Source organism: Balaenoptera physalus (assembly GCF_965194825.1).
Source record: "Balaenoptera physalus genome assembly, chromosome: 16".
In the NCBI taxonomy this organism is placed as follows: Eukaryota; Metazoa; Chordata; class Mammalia; order Artiodactyla; family Balaenopteridae; genus Balaenoptera; species Balaenoptera physalus.
Window position 1 is genome coordinate 64773767 of NC_138898.1, and position 17364 is coordinate 64791130.

Consider the following 17364-nt stretch of genomic DNA (forward strand, 5'->3'; position numbering starts at 1 on the left):
TCTCTAATGTGTCAGGAAGTACCCACTCTTAAGGCTTCCACATTGGTTGTAATTCTCTGGTTCCCTCCCGACTTTGCCCCTAGGATTGAGCTTAAGCTTAAACTAGGATTGATCTTCTTGAGGGTAAGATCAAAGCTTACTCATCTTTGTTCTCCTAGTTTCCAAATGCAGAGAACACGTGCAATGTGTTCAAAATGCAAAGATGAATGTGACCATAAGCAGTACCCGACCCCAGTGTCAAGAGCTCCATAACTCTTCCAGTCAGAGTGTCGAACCTCTTCAGCAAAACATGACTCCAGGTCACGCCTGGCCTTACCATGACCAATTTCAGGCATTCATTTCATAAATAAAAAACATGTAAGCGTACTTATTTTAAGATTTGGGCCTGTTTGTGCACAAAGAACTTCATAACAGTAGTATTTATCACAGAGAAAAATCAAACACAACTTAAGTGTCCAATAGTGGCAAAAGAATTAATGAACATGGTATGTCTACACGGTATAAAACATCTGTGGTTTGGAGAATATTTTTAATGACACGAGATAATGCTCTGTATGACATAATCTTATGCTTCTAAAATGCTATGATCTTAGCTGTATGAAAAGAGAACTTCTTAGTAACAAGAAAACATTAATGAATGGATTACTTATAAACCAAGCCCCTACTAAACCCCACCCCCCAACCTGTACAACCAGGCAGAGGAAGCTTTCTGTTAAACCACAAAGACACAGGATTTTATATAAAGCCAATGAAAAGTGACACCAGGGAACTGCCTGAATCACAGGGGAAGTCATTAACAAACAAGGCTCTGGCAGAATACACACACACACACACACTCGGGCGCACACACGTTCCAGAGAAGGGCAATAATTGGACTATTGATAGATTCAGAAAAAGACCCTTGAGAAAACTGATGAAACCTGCAAATATTTTTTCTCTTATAAAAATGACCCTCAATTATGCTGTTGCCAATGTCAAAGGCAGGATGCTGTCAAACAATTATTTCAGACAATTTAGGCCAAGGAAACCAAATTGACACTTGATTCATTCTTTGTTCATCCTAAGAGTTGGTGCATATTTGCAATAACAACCAACATTTTATCAAATACAAGTTGAAATAAACTGATTGCCATAATTTGTCTCTTTCCTCAAGATAGTATCTCAAACCAACCTTTATTTTTATTTTATCACTATTTTCTATGAGCTACAGCTGCCATTTTTAAAATGCGCTTTTTCTGGTGCCCATAATCCTCTGATAGGAGCCCACTTGCACTTGTATCCCAGGGGAGCCAGCCAGAGTCTGCTGGGGGTGGGGGGGTGTAGGGCAGGATGTACAGATCCCTTCCTGTTTGAAGCAGCATCTTTATCTGCAGAAGGCACAGTCCACCCTCTCTAGATGAAAGAATGAGGTGAGGAGCTTACTCTGAAAAAAGACTGCTGCTTGCTGAGGCCAGAGAGGAATTCCACACCCTGAATGGACTCCCTGGACCCTCACCCAGCAGGACCCCTTCAGACGTTGTGATTCTAAGCCTCCATGGCTGGCTGGACCAGCTCCTTCCCCGGGGCAGCCCATGAAGGAGCGCAGGTAGAGAGAGGACGTGGTTTGTAAGCAGGTGGGAATCGTCCCAACACAAGCTGGCCTGGCTCTTCTCACCTTGCCCAAAGCGCATTCCACTCATTACCCCGAAAGCATGATTAACAGGCCAGGGGTCAGAGCCAGAGCCCTGGGACTGGAGCCGAGCTGTGTGAAGCTGGGTAAGCTGAGGTGTCTCTCTGTGCCTCAGTTTCCTTATCTATAAAATCAGAGCAATAGTACCTGTAGCATAGTATTTAATAAGTGGGAAATATTAGTATGTGAATGTAACGTTAATTGTGTTTTAAATGGCTTATAAAGTAAAACTGATAGTCAAGGAAGTTGGTTACCCTGGGGACTTTAGCACCCACTGGTGGCACATGGTGCGGCTGACTCAGGGACGTGGGACCCTGGTGTGGTGGGCAGAGGAGTAGAAGGAACACAGTCAGAAAGACTTGGGTTCCAACTTCGTCAACACTCTAGCCACCAGCAGTGGGTGAAAGGTGTGAACTTGTGCAAGGGAGAAAATAGGTTCCTTACAGATCAATTTCTCTGATGTTAAGTCACCTAAAATATTTTTATGATAATAATGAAAACGATGATAGTAAGATGGATAATACTAATAGCACCATCATCATGGAACACTTAACAGGAACCAGATACTGTGTCAAGGTACTGGATTATCTTATCTGATCTGCACAAAAAACAGAGCTATTCTAGCCCTGCTTCCTAACTTTGTGACCTGAAGAAGCAATTCAGCCTCCAGGACTTTGCTTGTCAGTAAAATGGCAAGAACGCCAACACCTTGAGGGGCGCTGTGTAGGCTGCAGTGACAATGTGAACAGCCGCTGACAATAACGTGAGGAATAAAAAAACTGAATATCAGCCATGGCTCTCAAGAAGCTTGTTCATCTTCTGCCTTTTTCAGGAGAAAAAAACTGCTCTATTAGGTGCCTTCAGTGGCATCCGGGAGGAAGTGAGGTTACAGCCCCCTGAGGGAGATGGACCACAAGGCCCCACCCAGCAGGTGGCCCGGCAGGAGGCTGGTGGCTGAGGCAGCATCACACCCGGCAGGACTCGGCCCCTTCCCCCTAGGCAGCGGTGCTGCAGGGACTCCTCACCTGCACTTCCACCAGTGCGGAGGGGAGGGCCTTCTGTAAAGGAGACATATAAGAGAAGTTCTTTTCCTTCCTCTCGTGTGTCTGTAATTTAAATCTGAAATGGACTCAGGTTTCTCACTGCTGTGTGCTCAGGTTCCTCACCGGGACTGCAGACACCTGTACTCACAGGACCCTGGGTTGTGATGACAGGGCACATAGGAGGCTTTACCCAAATAGGTGCTGTTCTTTTACTTCCAAATGAGTCATCAATATGCAAACATTTCTGTTAAGTAAAATTGTAAAACAAAACTAAAGCAATTTCCAGCTTATTTTACGTAGCAATATTCTAAATTTTCATGTACAGTGTTAACCATAGTCGGGGCAAGTGCCTTTTAAGTGAAAGCAAGTCCAGTAAATAAAAAAATACTTGAACTAGTATAGGAAGTAAGAGTGTTTAGCACCAGAGGGCAGATAGCAGAAGAAAGAAGAACTACAATCCTGCAGCCTGTGGAAAAAAAGCCACTTTCACAGAAAGATAGACAAGATGAAAAGGCAGAGGGCTACATACCAGATGAAGGAACAAGATAAAACCGCAGAAAAACAACTAAATGAAGTGGGGATAGGCAACCTTCCAGAAAAAGAATTCAGAATAATGATAGTGAAGATGATCCAGGACCTTGGAAAAAGAATGGAGGCAAAGATCGAGAAGATGCAAGAAATATTTAACAAAGACCTAGAAGAATTAAAGAACAAACAAACAGAGATGAACAATACAATAACTGAAATGAACAATACACTAGAAGGAATCAATAGCAGAATAACTGAGGCAGAAGAATGGATAAGTGACCTGGAAGACAGAATGGTGGAATTCACTGCTGCGGAACAGACTAAAGAAAAAAAGAATGAAAAGAAATGAAGACAGCCTAAGAGACCTCTGGGACAACATTAAACACAACAACATTCGCATTATAGGGGTCCCAGAAGGAGAAGAGAGAGAGAAAGGACCAGAGAAAATATTTGAAGAGATTAGAGTTGAGAACTTCCCTAACATGGGAAAGGAAATAGCCAGCCAAGTCCAGGAAGCGCAGAGAGTCCCATACAGGATAAACCCAAGGAGAAACACACCGAGACACATAGTAATCAAATTGGCAAAAATTAAAGACAAAGAAAAATTATTGAAAGCAGCAAGGGAAAAACGACAAATAACATACAAGGGAACTCCCATAAGGTTAACAGCTGATTTCTCAGCAGAAACTCTACAAGCCAGAAGGGAGTGGCATGATATACTTAAAGTGATGAAAGGGAAGAACCTACAACCAAGATTACTCTACCCGGCAAGGATCTCATTCAGATTCCATGGAGAAATCAAAAGCTTTACAGACAAGCAAAAGCTAAGAGAATTCAGCACCACCAAACCAGCTCTACAACAAATGCTAAAGGAATTTCTCTAAGTGGGAAACACAAGAGAAGAAAAGGACCTACAAAAACAAACCCAAAACAATTAAGAAAATGGTCATAGGAACATACATCACAATAATTACCTTAAACGTGAATGGATTACATGCTCCAGCCAAAAGACACAGGCTCGCTGAACGGATACAAAAACAAGACCCATATATATGCTGTCTACAAGAGACCCACTTCAGACCTAGGGACACATACAGACTGAAAGTGAGGGGATGGAAAAAGATAGTCCATGCAAATGGAAATCAAAAGAAAGCTGGAGTAGCAATACTCATATCAGATAAAATAGACTTTAAAATAAAGACTGTTACAAGAGACAAGGAAGGACAATACATAATGATCAATGGAGCAATCCAAGAAGAAGATATGACAATTATAAATATATATGCACCCAACATAGGAGCACCTCAATACATAAGGCAACTGCTAACAGCTATAAAAGAGGAAATCAACAGTAACACAATAATAGTGGGAGACTTTAACACCTCACTTACACCAATGGACAGATCATCCAAAATGAAAATAAATAAAGAAACAGAAGCTTTAAATGACACAATAGACCAGATAGATTTGATTGATATTTATAGGACATTCCATCCAAAAACAGCAGATCACACTTTCTTCTCAAGTGCGCACGGAACATTCTCCAGGATAGATCACATCTTGGGTCACAAATCAAGCCTCAGTAAATTTAAGAAAATTGAAATCATATCAAGCATCTTTACTGACCACAACACTATGAGATTAGAAATGAATTACAGGGAAAAAAACGTAAAAAACACTAACACATGGAGGCTAAACAATACGTTAATAAATAACCAAGAGATCACTGAAGAAATCAAAGAGAATATAAAAAAATACCTAGAGAGGGGCGTCCCTGGTGGTGCAGTGGTTGAGAATCTGCCTGCCAATGCAAGGGACACGGGTTCGAGCCCTGGTCTGGGAAGATCCCACATGCCGCGGAGCAGCTGGGCTCGTGAGCCACAATTGCTGAGCCTGCGCATCTGGAGCCTGTGCTCCACAACAAGAGAGGCCGCGATAGTGAGAGGCCCGCGCACCGCGATGAAGAGTGGCCCCCGCTTGCCATAACCAGAGAAAGCCCTCGCACAGAAACGAAGACCCAACACAGCCATAAATAAATAAATAAATAAATACTTAAAAAAAAATACCTAGAGACAAATGACAATGAAAACACGATGATCCAAAACCTATAGGATGCAGCAAAAGCAGTTCTAAGAGGGAAGTTTATAGCTATACAAGCCTACCTAAAGAAACAAGAAAAATCTCAAGTTAACAATCTAACCTTACACCTAAAGGAACTAGAGAAAGAAGAACAAACAAAACCCAAAGTTAGCAGAAGGAAAGAAATCATAAAGATCAGAGCAGAAATAGAAACAAAAAAAACAATAGCAAAGATCAATAAAACTAAAAGCTGGTTCTTTGAGAAGATAAACAAAACTGATACACCATTAGCCAGACTCATCAAGAAAAACAGGGAGAGGACTCAAATCAATAAAATTAGAAATGAAAAAGGAGAAGTTACAACAGACACCGCAGAAATACAAAGCATCCTAAGAGACTACTACAATCAACTCTATGCCAATAAAACGGACAACCTGGAAGAAATGGACAAGTTCTTAGAAAGGTATAACCTTCCAAGACTGAACCAGGAAGAAACAGAAAATAGGAACAGACCAATCACAAGTAATGAAATTGAAACTGTGATTAAAAATCTTCCAAAAAAAAAAAAAAATCTTCCAACAAACAACAGTCCAGGACCAGATGGCTTCACAGGTGAATTCTATCAAACATTTAGAGAAGAGCTAACACCCATCCTTCTCAAACTCTTCCAAAAAATTGCAGAGGAAGGAACACTCCCAAACTCATTCTATGAGGCCACCATCACCCTGATACCAAAACCAGACAAAGATACTACAAAAAAAGAAAATTACACACCAATATCACTGATGAATACAAATGTAAAAATCCTCAACAAAATACTAGCAAACAGAATCCAACAACACATTAAAAGGATCATATACCACGATCAAGTGGGATTTATCCCAGGGATGCAAGGATTCTTCAATATATGCAAATCAATCAATGTGATACACCATATTAACAAACTGAAGAAGAAAAACCATATGATCATCTCAATAGATGCAGAAAAAGCTTTTGACAAAATTCAACACCCATTTATGATAAAAACTCTCCAGAAAGTGGGCATAGAGGGAACCTACCTCAACATAATAAAGGTCATATATGACAAACCCACAGCAAACATCATTCTCAATGGTGAAAAACTGAAAGCATTTCCTCTAAGATCAAGAACGAGACAAGGATGTCCACTCTCACCACTATTATTCAACATAGTTTTGGAACTCCTAGCCATGGCAATCAGAGAAGAAAAAGAAATAAAAAAATACAAATTGGAAAAGAAGAAGTAAAACTGTCACTGTTTGCAGGTGACATGATACTATACATAGAGAATCCTAAAACTGCCACCAGAAAACTACTAGAACTAATTAATGAATTTGGTAAAGTTGCAGGATACAAAATTAATGCACAGAAATCTCTTGCATTCCTATACACTAATGATGAAAAATCTGAAACAGAAATTATGGAAACACTCCCATTTACCATTGCAACAAAAAGAATAAAATACCTAGGAATAAACCTACCTAGGGAGACAAAAGACCTGTATGCAGAAAACTATAAGACACTGATGAAAGAAATTAAAGATGATACCAACAGATGGAGAGATATACCATGTTTTTGGATTGAAAGAGTCAATATTGTGAAAATGACTATACTACCCAAAGCAATCTACAGATTCAATGCAATCCCTATCAAATTACCAATGGCATTTTTTACGGAGCTAGAACAAATCATCTTAAAATTTGTATGGAGACACAAAAGACCCCGAATAGCCAAAACAATCTTGAGGGAAAAAAACGGAGGTGGAGGAATCAGACTCCCTGACTTCAGACTATACTACAAAGCTACAGTAATGAAGACAATATGGTACTGGCACAAAAACAGAAACATAGATCAATGGAACAAGATAGAAAGCCCAGAGATAAACCCACACACCTATGACAAAGGAGGCAAAGACATACAATGGAGAAAAGACAGTCTCTTCAATAAGTGGTGCTGGGAAAACTGGATAGCTACATGTAAACAAATGAAATTAGAACACTCCCTAACATCATACACAAAAATAAACTCAAAATGGATTAGAGACCTAAATGTAAGACCGGACACTATAAAACTCTTAGAGGAAAACATAGGAAGAACACTCTTTGACATAAGTCACAGCAAGATCTTTTTTGACCCACCTCCTAGAGTAATGGAAGTAAAAACAAAAATAAACAAATGGGACCTAATGAAACTTCAAAGCTTTTGCACAGCAAAGGAAACCATAAACAAGACGAAAAGACAACCCTCAGAATGGGAGAAAATATTTGCAAATGAATCAACGGACAAAGGATTAATCTCCAAAATATATAAACAGCTCATGCAGCTCAATATTAAAGAAACAAACAACCCAATCCAAAAATGGGCAGAAGACCTAAATAGACATTTCTCCAAAGAAGACATACAGATGGCCAAGAAGCACATGAAAAGCTGATCAACATCACTAAGTATTAGAGAAATGCAAATCAAAAGTACAATGAGGTATCACCTCACACCAGTTAGAATGGGCATCATCAGAAAATCTACAAACAACAAATGCTGGAGAGGACGTGGAGAAAAGGGAACCCTCTTGCACTGTTGGTGGGAGTGTAAACTGATACAGCCACTATGGAGAACAGTATGGAGGTTCCTTAAAAAAATAAAAATAGAATTACCATATGATCCAGCAATCCCACTACTGGGCATATACCCAGAGAAAACCATAATTCAAAAAGACACATGCACCCCAATGTTCATTGCAGCACTATTTACAATAGCCAGGTCATGGAAGCAACCTAAATGCCCATTGACAAATGAATGGATAAAGAAGTTGTGGTACATATATACAATGGAATACTACTCAGCCATAAAAAGGAACGAAACTGAGTCATTTGTTGAGACGTGGATGGATCTAGAGACTGTCATACAGAGTGAAGTAAGTCAGAAAGAGAAAAACAAATATCATATATTAATGCATGTATGTGGAACCTAGAAAAATGGTACAGATGAGCCGGTTTGCAGGGCAGAAGTTGAGACACAGATGTAGAGAACAAACGTATGGACACCAAGGGGGGAAAACCGCGGTGGGGTGGGGATGGTGGTGTGCTGAACTGGGCGATTGGGATTGACATGTATACACTGATGTGTATAAAATTGATGACTAAGAAGAACCTGCAGTATAAAAAAACAACAAAAACAAACAAACAAGAAAAAACAAAAAAAAGAGTGTTTAGCTAAGCGAGGGATATTTCAGTTTTACAAAGGAATCCCACCGCTCATTTGAAAGTGACACTAATTGCTATTTTTAAAACGTGACCTAGAAAGAAAAGATATAATATTTTGACTTCATACGCTTAAACAGACATTGCTGTTTCCCATGTACTTGTGGCTCCTTTTTGAAATGTTGCAATGGGATTCTTCAACAAGATTTTGAGCTTTTAGTTTGAGGGTGACCTACAATACTCTGTTTTGTGCATTGCTGCCCTGGGTGCCCAGCACAGGGCCCAGGCTATTTGTTGAATGGATAAATGCTGACTTAACTTTGGGAATAAGCAGCATACACATACACATGCCAGATTCTCAACTTATAAATATTTACTATCAGGACTTGATTTTAACTTTAATTAGCCCAACTGTTAAGGATACCTCCAAAGTGAGAAATGTAATCCATCACTTCGCACCAGATGTAGCTTCCGTAGCTGGTCTTTTATCTTGGTTTACAGTGAATGAAACACAGACATAAAATGACTAAAGCATGATGTTTTATGGTGAACTGATTGAAACATACAGCAGACCAAACCTGGAAGATGAATTCAAGACCAACTGTAAATTAAAGAGGGTAAAATTCCTCAAGCTGACATGCCCTCAGAAACTCTGAATTCTACAGATGCTCAAAAAAAGGACTGTTTGTTGAGCTCTCACTTGAAAGTCAGTTAAAAAAAGAACCAATGAGATAGATTTTTAGTGCATTTTAAACAGAGGGCATTGGGACTTCCCTGGCGGTCCCTATGCGCTTCCACTGCAGGGGGCGCGGGTTCCATCCCTGGTCAGGGAACTAAGATTCCCACACTGCCCTGTGGCCAAAAACAAACAAACAAACAAAGGGTGTTGTTTGATGACAGCCACTGCCTTGTAGACCCACTTGCTGGATTCAGAAAAATCTGACTATGAGATTACGCATTCCAAAGTGTGTTTATTAGCACATTAACTGGTGAGGTGTGTGCTTTAAAAACATAAATGCAGAGTCAAATCCTCTCACTAAGTTCCATAGGAATTTTCCACCTAGTTCAATGTTTCCCAACCTTTTAAACTAATACCCCTTTCGACAAAACTGAAAATAGCGTTCATTCCTCATTCACCCCAAAAAACCTCAGACTCTTTGAGACACAGTCTATCTTCCTGCGTAGCCCAGAAGCCAAGAGGTTCCTTCTCAAGCTTCACTTCCTTAGTTTGTATCCTAAAAAGAACTGCTAATTCCTCTTCCTTTTTCAATATATAAAATTATGTTAGCAAACTGCAGGCACGTCCCCAAACTCAAGGTGCCTCTCCGTGCTTTGTACCCCCTCACGTACACCCTCCCAAGAAGACGCTGCCTGCTCCTGGCAGCACCAGGAGTGAGAAGCGCTGCTCTCGTGAAAGGAGGAAGCCAGACCCCGGGTAAAGCTAACTTGCCAGCTGTGGGCTCGCACCACGGTCCAGCGCCAGATGACGACAAACCACCCTTCATCAAGCACATGCCATGTCCCAGGCATGGGGCTAAGTGCTCTTATACACGCCTCCCTTTACCTGATTCTCACACCAACACTATGAGGCTGGGACGAGTACCCTCCTTTAACAAGTGAGTAAACTAAGGCAGAAAGATGTTCAGCAGATTACGGGAAGCTGCTTCACTGGGGAGTAGCACCAAAGGATTTGAATCCAGGTCTGTCTGAAGCCAAGCCCGCCTGCTGACCTGTGACCTTAAACGGTCTTACAGCCTACCCTCATTAGCATGCCACCCCTTGTACCGCTATCACAAGTTCGGCCTTACTCGCACACTATCCATGCTACCTGTCATTTATTATTTTTCTTTCACTTGACGAGCTAGTTATAGTTTTTTTCTAACACATGTTAAACACCCAAGCATTTGATTTTCAGTGCCCCAGGGGCCCCCCACCTACACCACACCATGGGCCTCCAGCGGGATGAGCTGCACCCAGGCATGTTCTCCACTGAGGAACCCGGAGCCCCTTCTGGGCAGACCTTCCGTGAGTTGGCAGTTGTGACAGGGGGGTCATCAGAAGCAGCCTGGAATTAGACGTGTGCATGTTGTGGACAAGGTCTCAGGGGAGAGAAAGAGCCTCCCGCTGCATCAGGAACGTCTCTCTAAGCCAAGGATGGGAAAACTATGGCCTGCAGGCCCACCACCTGTTAGTGTAAAGTTTTACCAGAACCCAGTCACACCCACTTGCTTATGTACCGTTTGTGGCTATTTTCATGCTACAGAGGCCAAGTTGAGCAGTCGCTACAGAGACCACAGCCCAAAACGTTCACTGTCTGACCCTTTGCAGGGAAAGTCTGCTGACCCCTGCTCTAGGTGATGCATTTCCCATCCAGAAGTCAGCTGGTAAATACCAATCCAGAGGTAACATGGACATTACCTGTGATTCTGCTGATTAGTAGATATGAATCAAGTTTAACTCAATTCCATATTTATTCATTGAGAGGCTACTATGTGATAGTCTACGGCTAGGGGCTGGGTCTATAGAGGTGAACAAAGTTGGGACTCCATTTCCTGGAGGAATCAGGATGGAAACAAATAATTTCAATACAACTCAATATTAGATGTCAGAGTAGGATTTGATGTTTCATCCTTCCTGTTAAGTAGACCCTGGAAACCTGACCTTTTTGTTCTTCAAAACTTTGAAATTCTAAAACCATAACGGTACATGGGCTAAGATCTCTTTCTAGTTTTTTTTTAAAAAGCATAAATAGAGGTGAAACTATAATTCTGTGAAATTACTCATTAGCTTTTACAGGAAAGATCAACTTATTGGAATTTTTCATAATTGCCAAATTCGCTCTGGGCTTTCTACTATACAGTTCTAATCTCTATGTTGAGAATGGAAAAAAGAAAAGGTATCGAGACATCAAGGGAAACAGGGTCAGTTAAAGAGCTAGACTTTTGTTTTTTAAGATTGAGTTTTTAAATTGAAATCCGTATTAACTGGGTCACATATTAACCTTCTGCTGAAAAAGGCATGAGGGATACAGACAATGGCCAGGAGGTTCGATCAAGATTTCATTATCTACTGTCTTTGCAACTCCAACTAGGTATCAGGTGAATTATGGGGAAAACCAATTTCTACATCCCGTGGATGTGATGAAATTGATTATCCTCAGGCAGAGCAAAGAAGATGGAAAATAACTGTGCCACTTCACATCTGTGCATCTGTCCTGCCCCGATAACTGTTTATTTGTACTGGCTATGGACAACATTTTCGCATCATACAGAGGTTTTTTTATTGAGCTTCAAAAGGAGAAACAGAATGCATCTGTTTCTAGGGAAACCTGAGCTCGGAGGCTGGATGCTTTGATTCAAAGAACGCACCCCTACACACATGGTGGCCCATTGTATAGTAACAGCCCTCCTCCTCATTTACCTCATCCCGTTTAGAAAATTAATGCCACAATGTGAGATGATTACTGATGCTCGTTATTAAATCATTTATTCATCCCACACAATGATTCAGAATTATTCATTAAGCTTGCTGGAAGGAAGCTGGGTGTTACCTCCATGGTGGTTTGAGGAGGGATGTGCTCTTTAAAAGGATATTTTATAACAACACAATTATCATAATGAAAAGCTACCCTGATATTCTGATATGCTTTTGACATATTTTTGAGTACTGGCATTTTAGCATAAGGAGATAAATGAGACTAAAATAGTATTAGGGAATAATATTGCTGTGGGGAAAAAAAGCTGGAGGCAGTATTAAATACCATCTGCCATCATCACCCCCAACTTCATCATGGTCTTTAAGTTAATGAATTTCACAAAATGTCACCTGAACTTCTGGCTTTCCAAAATGAGTTCAAGAATTACATGGCTGTGACCTGAGCGATCTCCGGCATTACTGAGTCGTGGGGGCCTGCATTCCCCATGACAGCCCACCTACCTGTGCTCCCAAACCAAGCAGGCCCCTCAGGCTGCCACGGAGCTGTGACTGCATCTGATCCCGATATCTTCCCAACGCTGCCCATGCTTTGTTCTGAGTTCAAAAGGCCATTAAGCAAAGGGCCTGGTTTGGGAAGCCACTCAAACTGACAGGTGACTGCAGGAAGGGCACCCTTCTCTCTGCTTCTGCCTGGTCAAGCAGGTCTAGGGGAAGATCCTAAGGCCAGTGACCAAGAAGAGCACGCCTGCCCATACGTTAAGGTGGTGCCTGATGGGAACAGCAGGTGGCCACTTGGGAAGAGAGCAACTGACTGCTGGGTGAACCTGGAAAGTCAGCATGTGGGTCGGAGCAGAGTCACACACATGGCCTGACCCAAGACTGAAGGACCAGGAGGCTGCGTGATGTGTGCCCGACACTGGGAACGCACCACACAGAGGCTGCGCCCGGGAGTTCCACCGAGTGGGACCTGGTCTGCTCTGTGCCAGGCGCACAGCGGGTGCTAAACACAGGGAAGGAGCCTGCATCAGAGGTTCATCCTTCACTCATTCCACAAACACTGATGAAGCATTTATTATAGGCTAAGACCTGAGCCAGGCCTCCCCTGCACTCAAGGAGCTGAGAGTCTAGGGGGGCTTCAGACAGGTTGACACTTACAAATGCACTGGGAGCAAGGGCAGCTGAGGAAGAACCTGGCGGGGCAGGGCTGGGGGCACCTCATACCGAAAGTTGAGGCGGCGTTGGCCAGATGAAATGGAAGAGGCAGAGACAGTGACAAAGGGTGAGGACAGCCTTATCCTATGTAGGAAGGGGCCTCAGAAGGGTAGATGCTGTTGGGCTACGTACTCCTCTGGATGTAGTGGAGAAAGGACCAGAATGGGGCAAGAGTGGGGCAGGGGGACCAAGTCAAAGCTGTTGCTACCACCCAGCTGAGAGGCAATGGTGGCCTAAAGAAGTGGACAGGCTGGAGAGCTATTAAAGAGGTAGAATTAAAGGCACATGAAGCATCAATCTTCCTGGGCAAGGAGGCCCTACTGGAGAAGAATCCATCAGAGTTCCAGAACCAGAGGCCGTTAAGAGCTGATAAGATTATTTACAGTAGCCAAGACATGGAAACAACTCAAGTGCCCATCAATAGACAACTGGATTAAGAAGATGTGATACACACACACACACACACACACACACACACACACACACACACACACACACACACACACAGGAATATTACTCAGCCATAAAAAAGAAGGAATACTGCCATCTGCAGCAACATGGATGGACCTAAAGACTATGATGCCCAGTGACATAAGTCAGACAGAGCAAGACAAATACTATATGATATGACTTATATGTGGAATCTAAAAAATAATACCAATGAATGTATATGCAAAACAGAAACAGACTTACAGACATAGAAACCAAACTTGTGGTTATCAAAGGGGAGAGGGAAGGGAGAAGGGACAAATGGGGGGTATGGAATTAACAGATACCAACCACTATATATAAAATAGATAAGTAAGAAGGATATACTGTACAACACAGGGAATTATACCCAATATCTTGTAATAATTTATAATGGAGTATAATCTGCAAAAATACTGAATCACTATGTTGTACACTTGAAACTAACACAATATTGTAAATCAATTATACTTCTGTTGAAAAATAAAGAGCAGATGAGAAAACTAGTCCCTCGGCTCTGTCTCATGCTCAGCAAGCAACCTCCTGATTATAACTTGGCCTCCCATGCTGTTTTGCCTACGGGAAGAGACTGCACTGCTAGGGTTAAGGGGAGGATTGCGGCCTTGCTCTAAATTAATAAAATGTAAAATAGATAGCTAGTGGGAAGCAGCCGCATAGCAGAGGGAGATCAGCCCGGTGCTTTGTGACCACCTAGAGGGGTGGGATAGGGAGGGTGGAGGAAGGGAGACGCAAGAGGGAAGAGATATGGGGATATATGTATACGTATAACTGATTCACTTTGTTATAAAGCAGAAACTAACACACCAATGTAAAGCAATTATACTCCAATAAAGATGTTTAAAACTTTTTTTTTTTAATTAATAAAATGCCATTCTGGTGGTAGATATCAGTCTCTGTGAGCTGGGGCAACTGGAGCCCACCCCCGAGACACAGACCAGCTCTGGGGGTGCCGACAAATCCTCCCTGAGCTTGCAGGGCTGCAGGCCTGACGGGGGAGGTGGCTGGTGCATCCCAGATGCGATGTCACCCTCCGGGCTTCCTGGTGGGTGGGCAGCAGGATTCCCCTGAGGATGCCCTGTTAGAGCTGGGGTCGCCCTCTTTATAAACGTCTCCAGGTCTCAGTATCTGGGGCTGCTCCTGGGCTGCATGTGCTCCGTCCTACAGGGGGAAACCCAGAACCCCATGCCACTCAAGGATGCGGCTGACAACGAAGAGCAGCCACGGGGATGGCATTTGCATCATTTAACATTTGATATAAAAGGAATCATTTCAGTGGCATTAAGTGTTCTCTCTGGCATTATTCTCTGTTACAAAATAGTCTCCGTGGTGGTGCTGATGCCATCTTGACACTTCATTTCCTTGCCAACAAAGACAAAAAAAGTTGGTTTTCTGCACCAACTCAAGCATGGCATAAAATTTCAAAGGCTTTAATAAAAGTTTTCCAACTTCACCTCCATGGAACAGTTGGAAAACGTCTCCAATTATGCAAGCTTTTTGTAAAATGTCTCGAAAATACAGAAGGGCCTATTGTACTTTTCACAAGTAAATGTGAACACATTTAATGCTCAAAGGTGAAAAGAGTGTCAGGATTTTTTTTTCTAATGAATGCTTGCTACTTATTGGGTCAGGCCCCCTCCCTCTCCCTACCCCCTAACAAATAAAAGAATGTATTTATATTTTAGAGGCGTTTGATGAAGTACACTCTGGAAAGATCTGAAGGGAGGCATTAGGACCAAAACAAGAGACACAACAGCCATCAAAATTGGAATCCTGCCAAGTCAGTGGTAACGCAGGGAACCGGCTGAGAACGCACCATTTCTCACGAGAGAAAGCCGCAGGTGCTCCCGGGAGGAGGAATGAGGTGTGTGGGCTGGCGGTGCGCACAGCGCCACCGGAACTGCGATCGCTAGAAACGGAGTGTCCTCATTGCATGTCTGTGTGCTCACGTATGTGTCATATGTATGATTAGCTTAAAATTCACAGCAGGGTAAGATCAGACTAAATAGATTTCTCCTCCTACTTCTGGAGGAGAACTCAGTCCACCGCACTAAAGGAACACTGATAAGGCTCCAGGACCTGCCCTACAGCCATGTTCCAGGATTTCCCGGGTTACGTCTAATACTGGTAGGAAGTTTGGCTCTTAAATACCATCTGCCCTTGGGCAAGTTCCTGCTTCCCAGAGAAATGAGAAAAGATACTCCTGGCATCTTCCTTTGCCTGGGGCACATACAGCCACACTCAGACCAGACCCGCCCCCCAATAACCCCCAACCTGCAGGGTCCCTCCCCATCCTCAGCTGTGAGCAGCTATGACTTCAGTACTCAGCTTGGGGCCGTTCTCATCCTGTCCAGGCCCCTTCTCACTGAGTCCTCACAGCCACCCCATGGGAGAGCTGCTTCTGCTATTCCTACTTTACAGACGAGGAAGCTGAGGCTTGGAGGGCAAGGCAGCTCATCTAAGGCCACACAGCCATGAGTGCCAGAGCTGGGATTAGAATCCAGTCCTGCCCAAGGCCCCATCCTCTGTCCCCTTTGCCAGGCCGCAGAGGGGCAGGAGAAGGATCTGGACACCTCCTCTCCAGATCAACCTTCCACCCAGACACCTGGGGCCCCAGGCCTACCTGCTTGTGAGAACTTGTCTGCCATCTCCTTCCGCACCAACCTGGTGAGGTTGAAGTAGTTGTCGTCCTCGTCGATGCTCTGCAGGAACAGCGGGATGTGCTGGAAGACGACGGCGTGCTGGCACTTCTGCTGCCCAGCGATGCTCAGCTGCTGGTCCAGCCACTGGTCCTGGGCCTGCTTCAAGGCAGGGCACATGGAGGCATCGTAGAAGAACTGGGAGTTGAGGACGAGGAACAGGACGCCCCCAGCCCAGAAGCTGAAATAGTCATCTCCCCAGGTCCGCTGGAACTCCGCGATGGTCTCGGGGGTGGGGACATTGCCCACGTCATGGTTGCCGCTGACGAGGACCAGCGGGATCTCGCCGTCCACGGTCCTGAGCACCCGCTGCAGGTCCTCCGTCTGCTCCTTCCGCCAGGGCGTCCCTGGAAGAGTGAGGGTCATGTCCTGAGACGGCTGAGGCTGCTTGTGCCTTTATAATATCAAATTAGAGAATAATCTAGAAATCCACTCAACTGGACACATGGAAACTGCAAAAAGCAGTCGTATGTTAAAAACAAATCAACAAGTGAGGTGGGAACTTCTGTCCTCCTTCCCCTGGAAATTCAGTGTCTAACTGGCCATCTGACCCAAAATTGCTGATTGAGTGATGGTGTAGAGTCATTCTAATTGTAAATATTAGTGAAGCTGAATTTCTATCTTTTACTTAGAAAATAAATATAAATAGTTGTGACTTTTCTGCCCTGTTTCAAGGGGTCATCAAATGCACCCCTGAGGTGTATGGACCCAGCTCTGAACGCTAACCTCAAACGACAGCTATTTAAGTTTTTCTTACCACACACACCACCATGCAGACTGTGTGACCACCTTTATGGGAAAAAATCTTAGAATCCAAATGGCTACATCAACTGGCATGTGTATCTTGCCAAACCTTCCCCATACAGGGGAAGAGGCTTTTTATATTCTACTAACAGTGTGCTAGAGAGCAGGGGCTCAATGCCTTAATATGAAGCACATTCCCCCTGGCACTCAGGAGTCAGTATGGAGATGATCATTTGCACAAAGAGTGGGTTCCC

At 43.3% G+C, this 17364-nt stretch overlaps 1 protein-coding gene across 4 annotated transcripts in view; it reads right to left on the reverse strand.

Moving 5' to 3' along the window:
* Nucleotides 1-17364, reverse strand: part of CPPED1 (calcineurin like phosphoesterase domain containing 1) — a 188702-nt gene that overhangs the window by 94534 nt on the left and 76804 nt on the right. For 2 of the 4 annotated variants that reach the window (XM_082429702.1, XM_082429700.1), the window contains one exon: nt 16291-16713. The exons of 1 other annotated variant lie outside the window; for it this stretch is intronic. In XM_082429702.1, coding sequence (XP_082285828.1) covers nt 16291-16713 — 423 coding nt within the window. Of the gene's footprint in view, nt 1-16272; nt 16714-17364 lie in introns of all 4 variants that reach the window. One more of the 4 variants, XM_082429701.1, reaches the window with a different exon arrangement.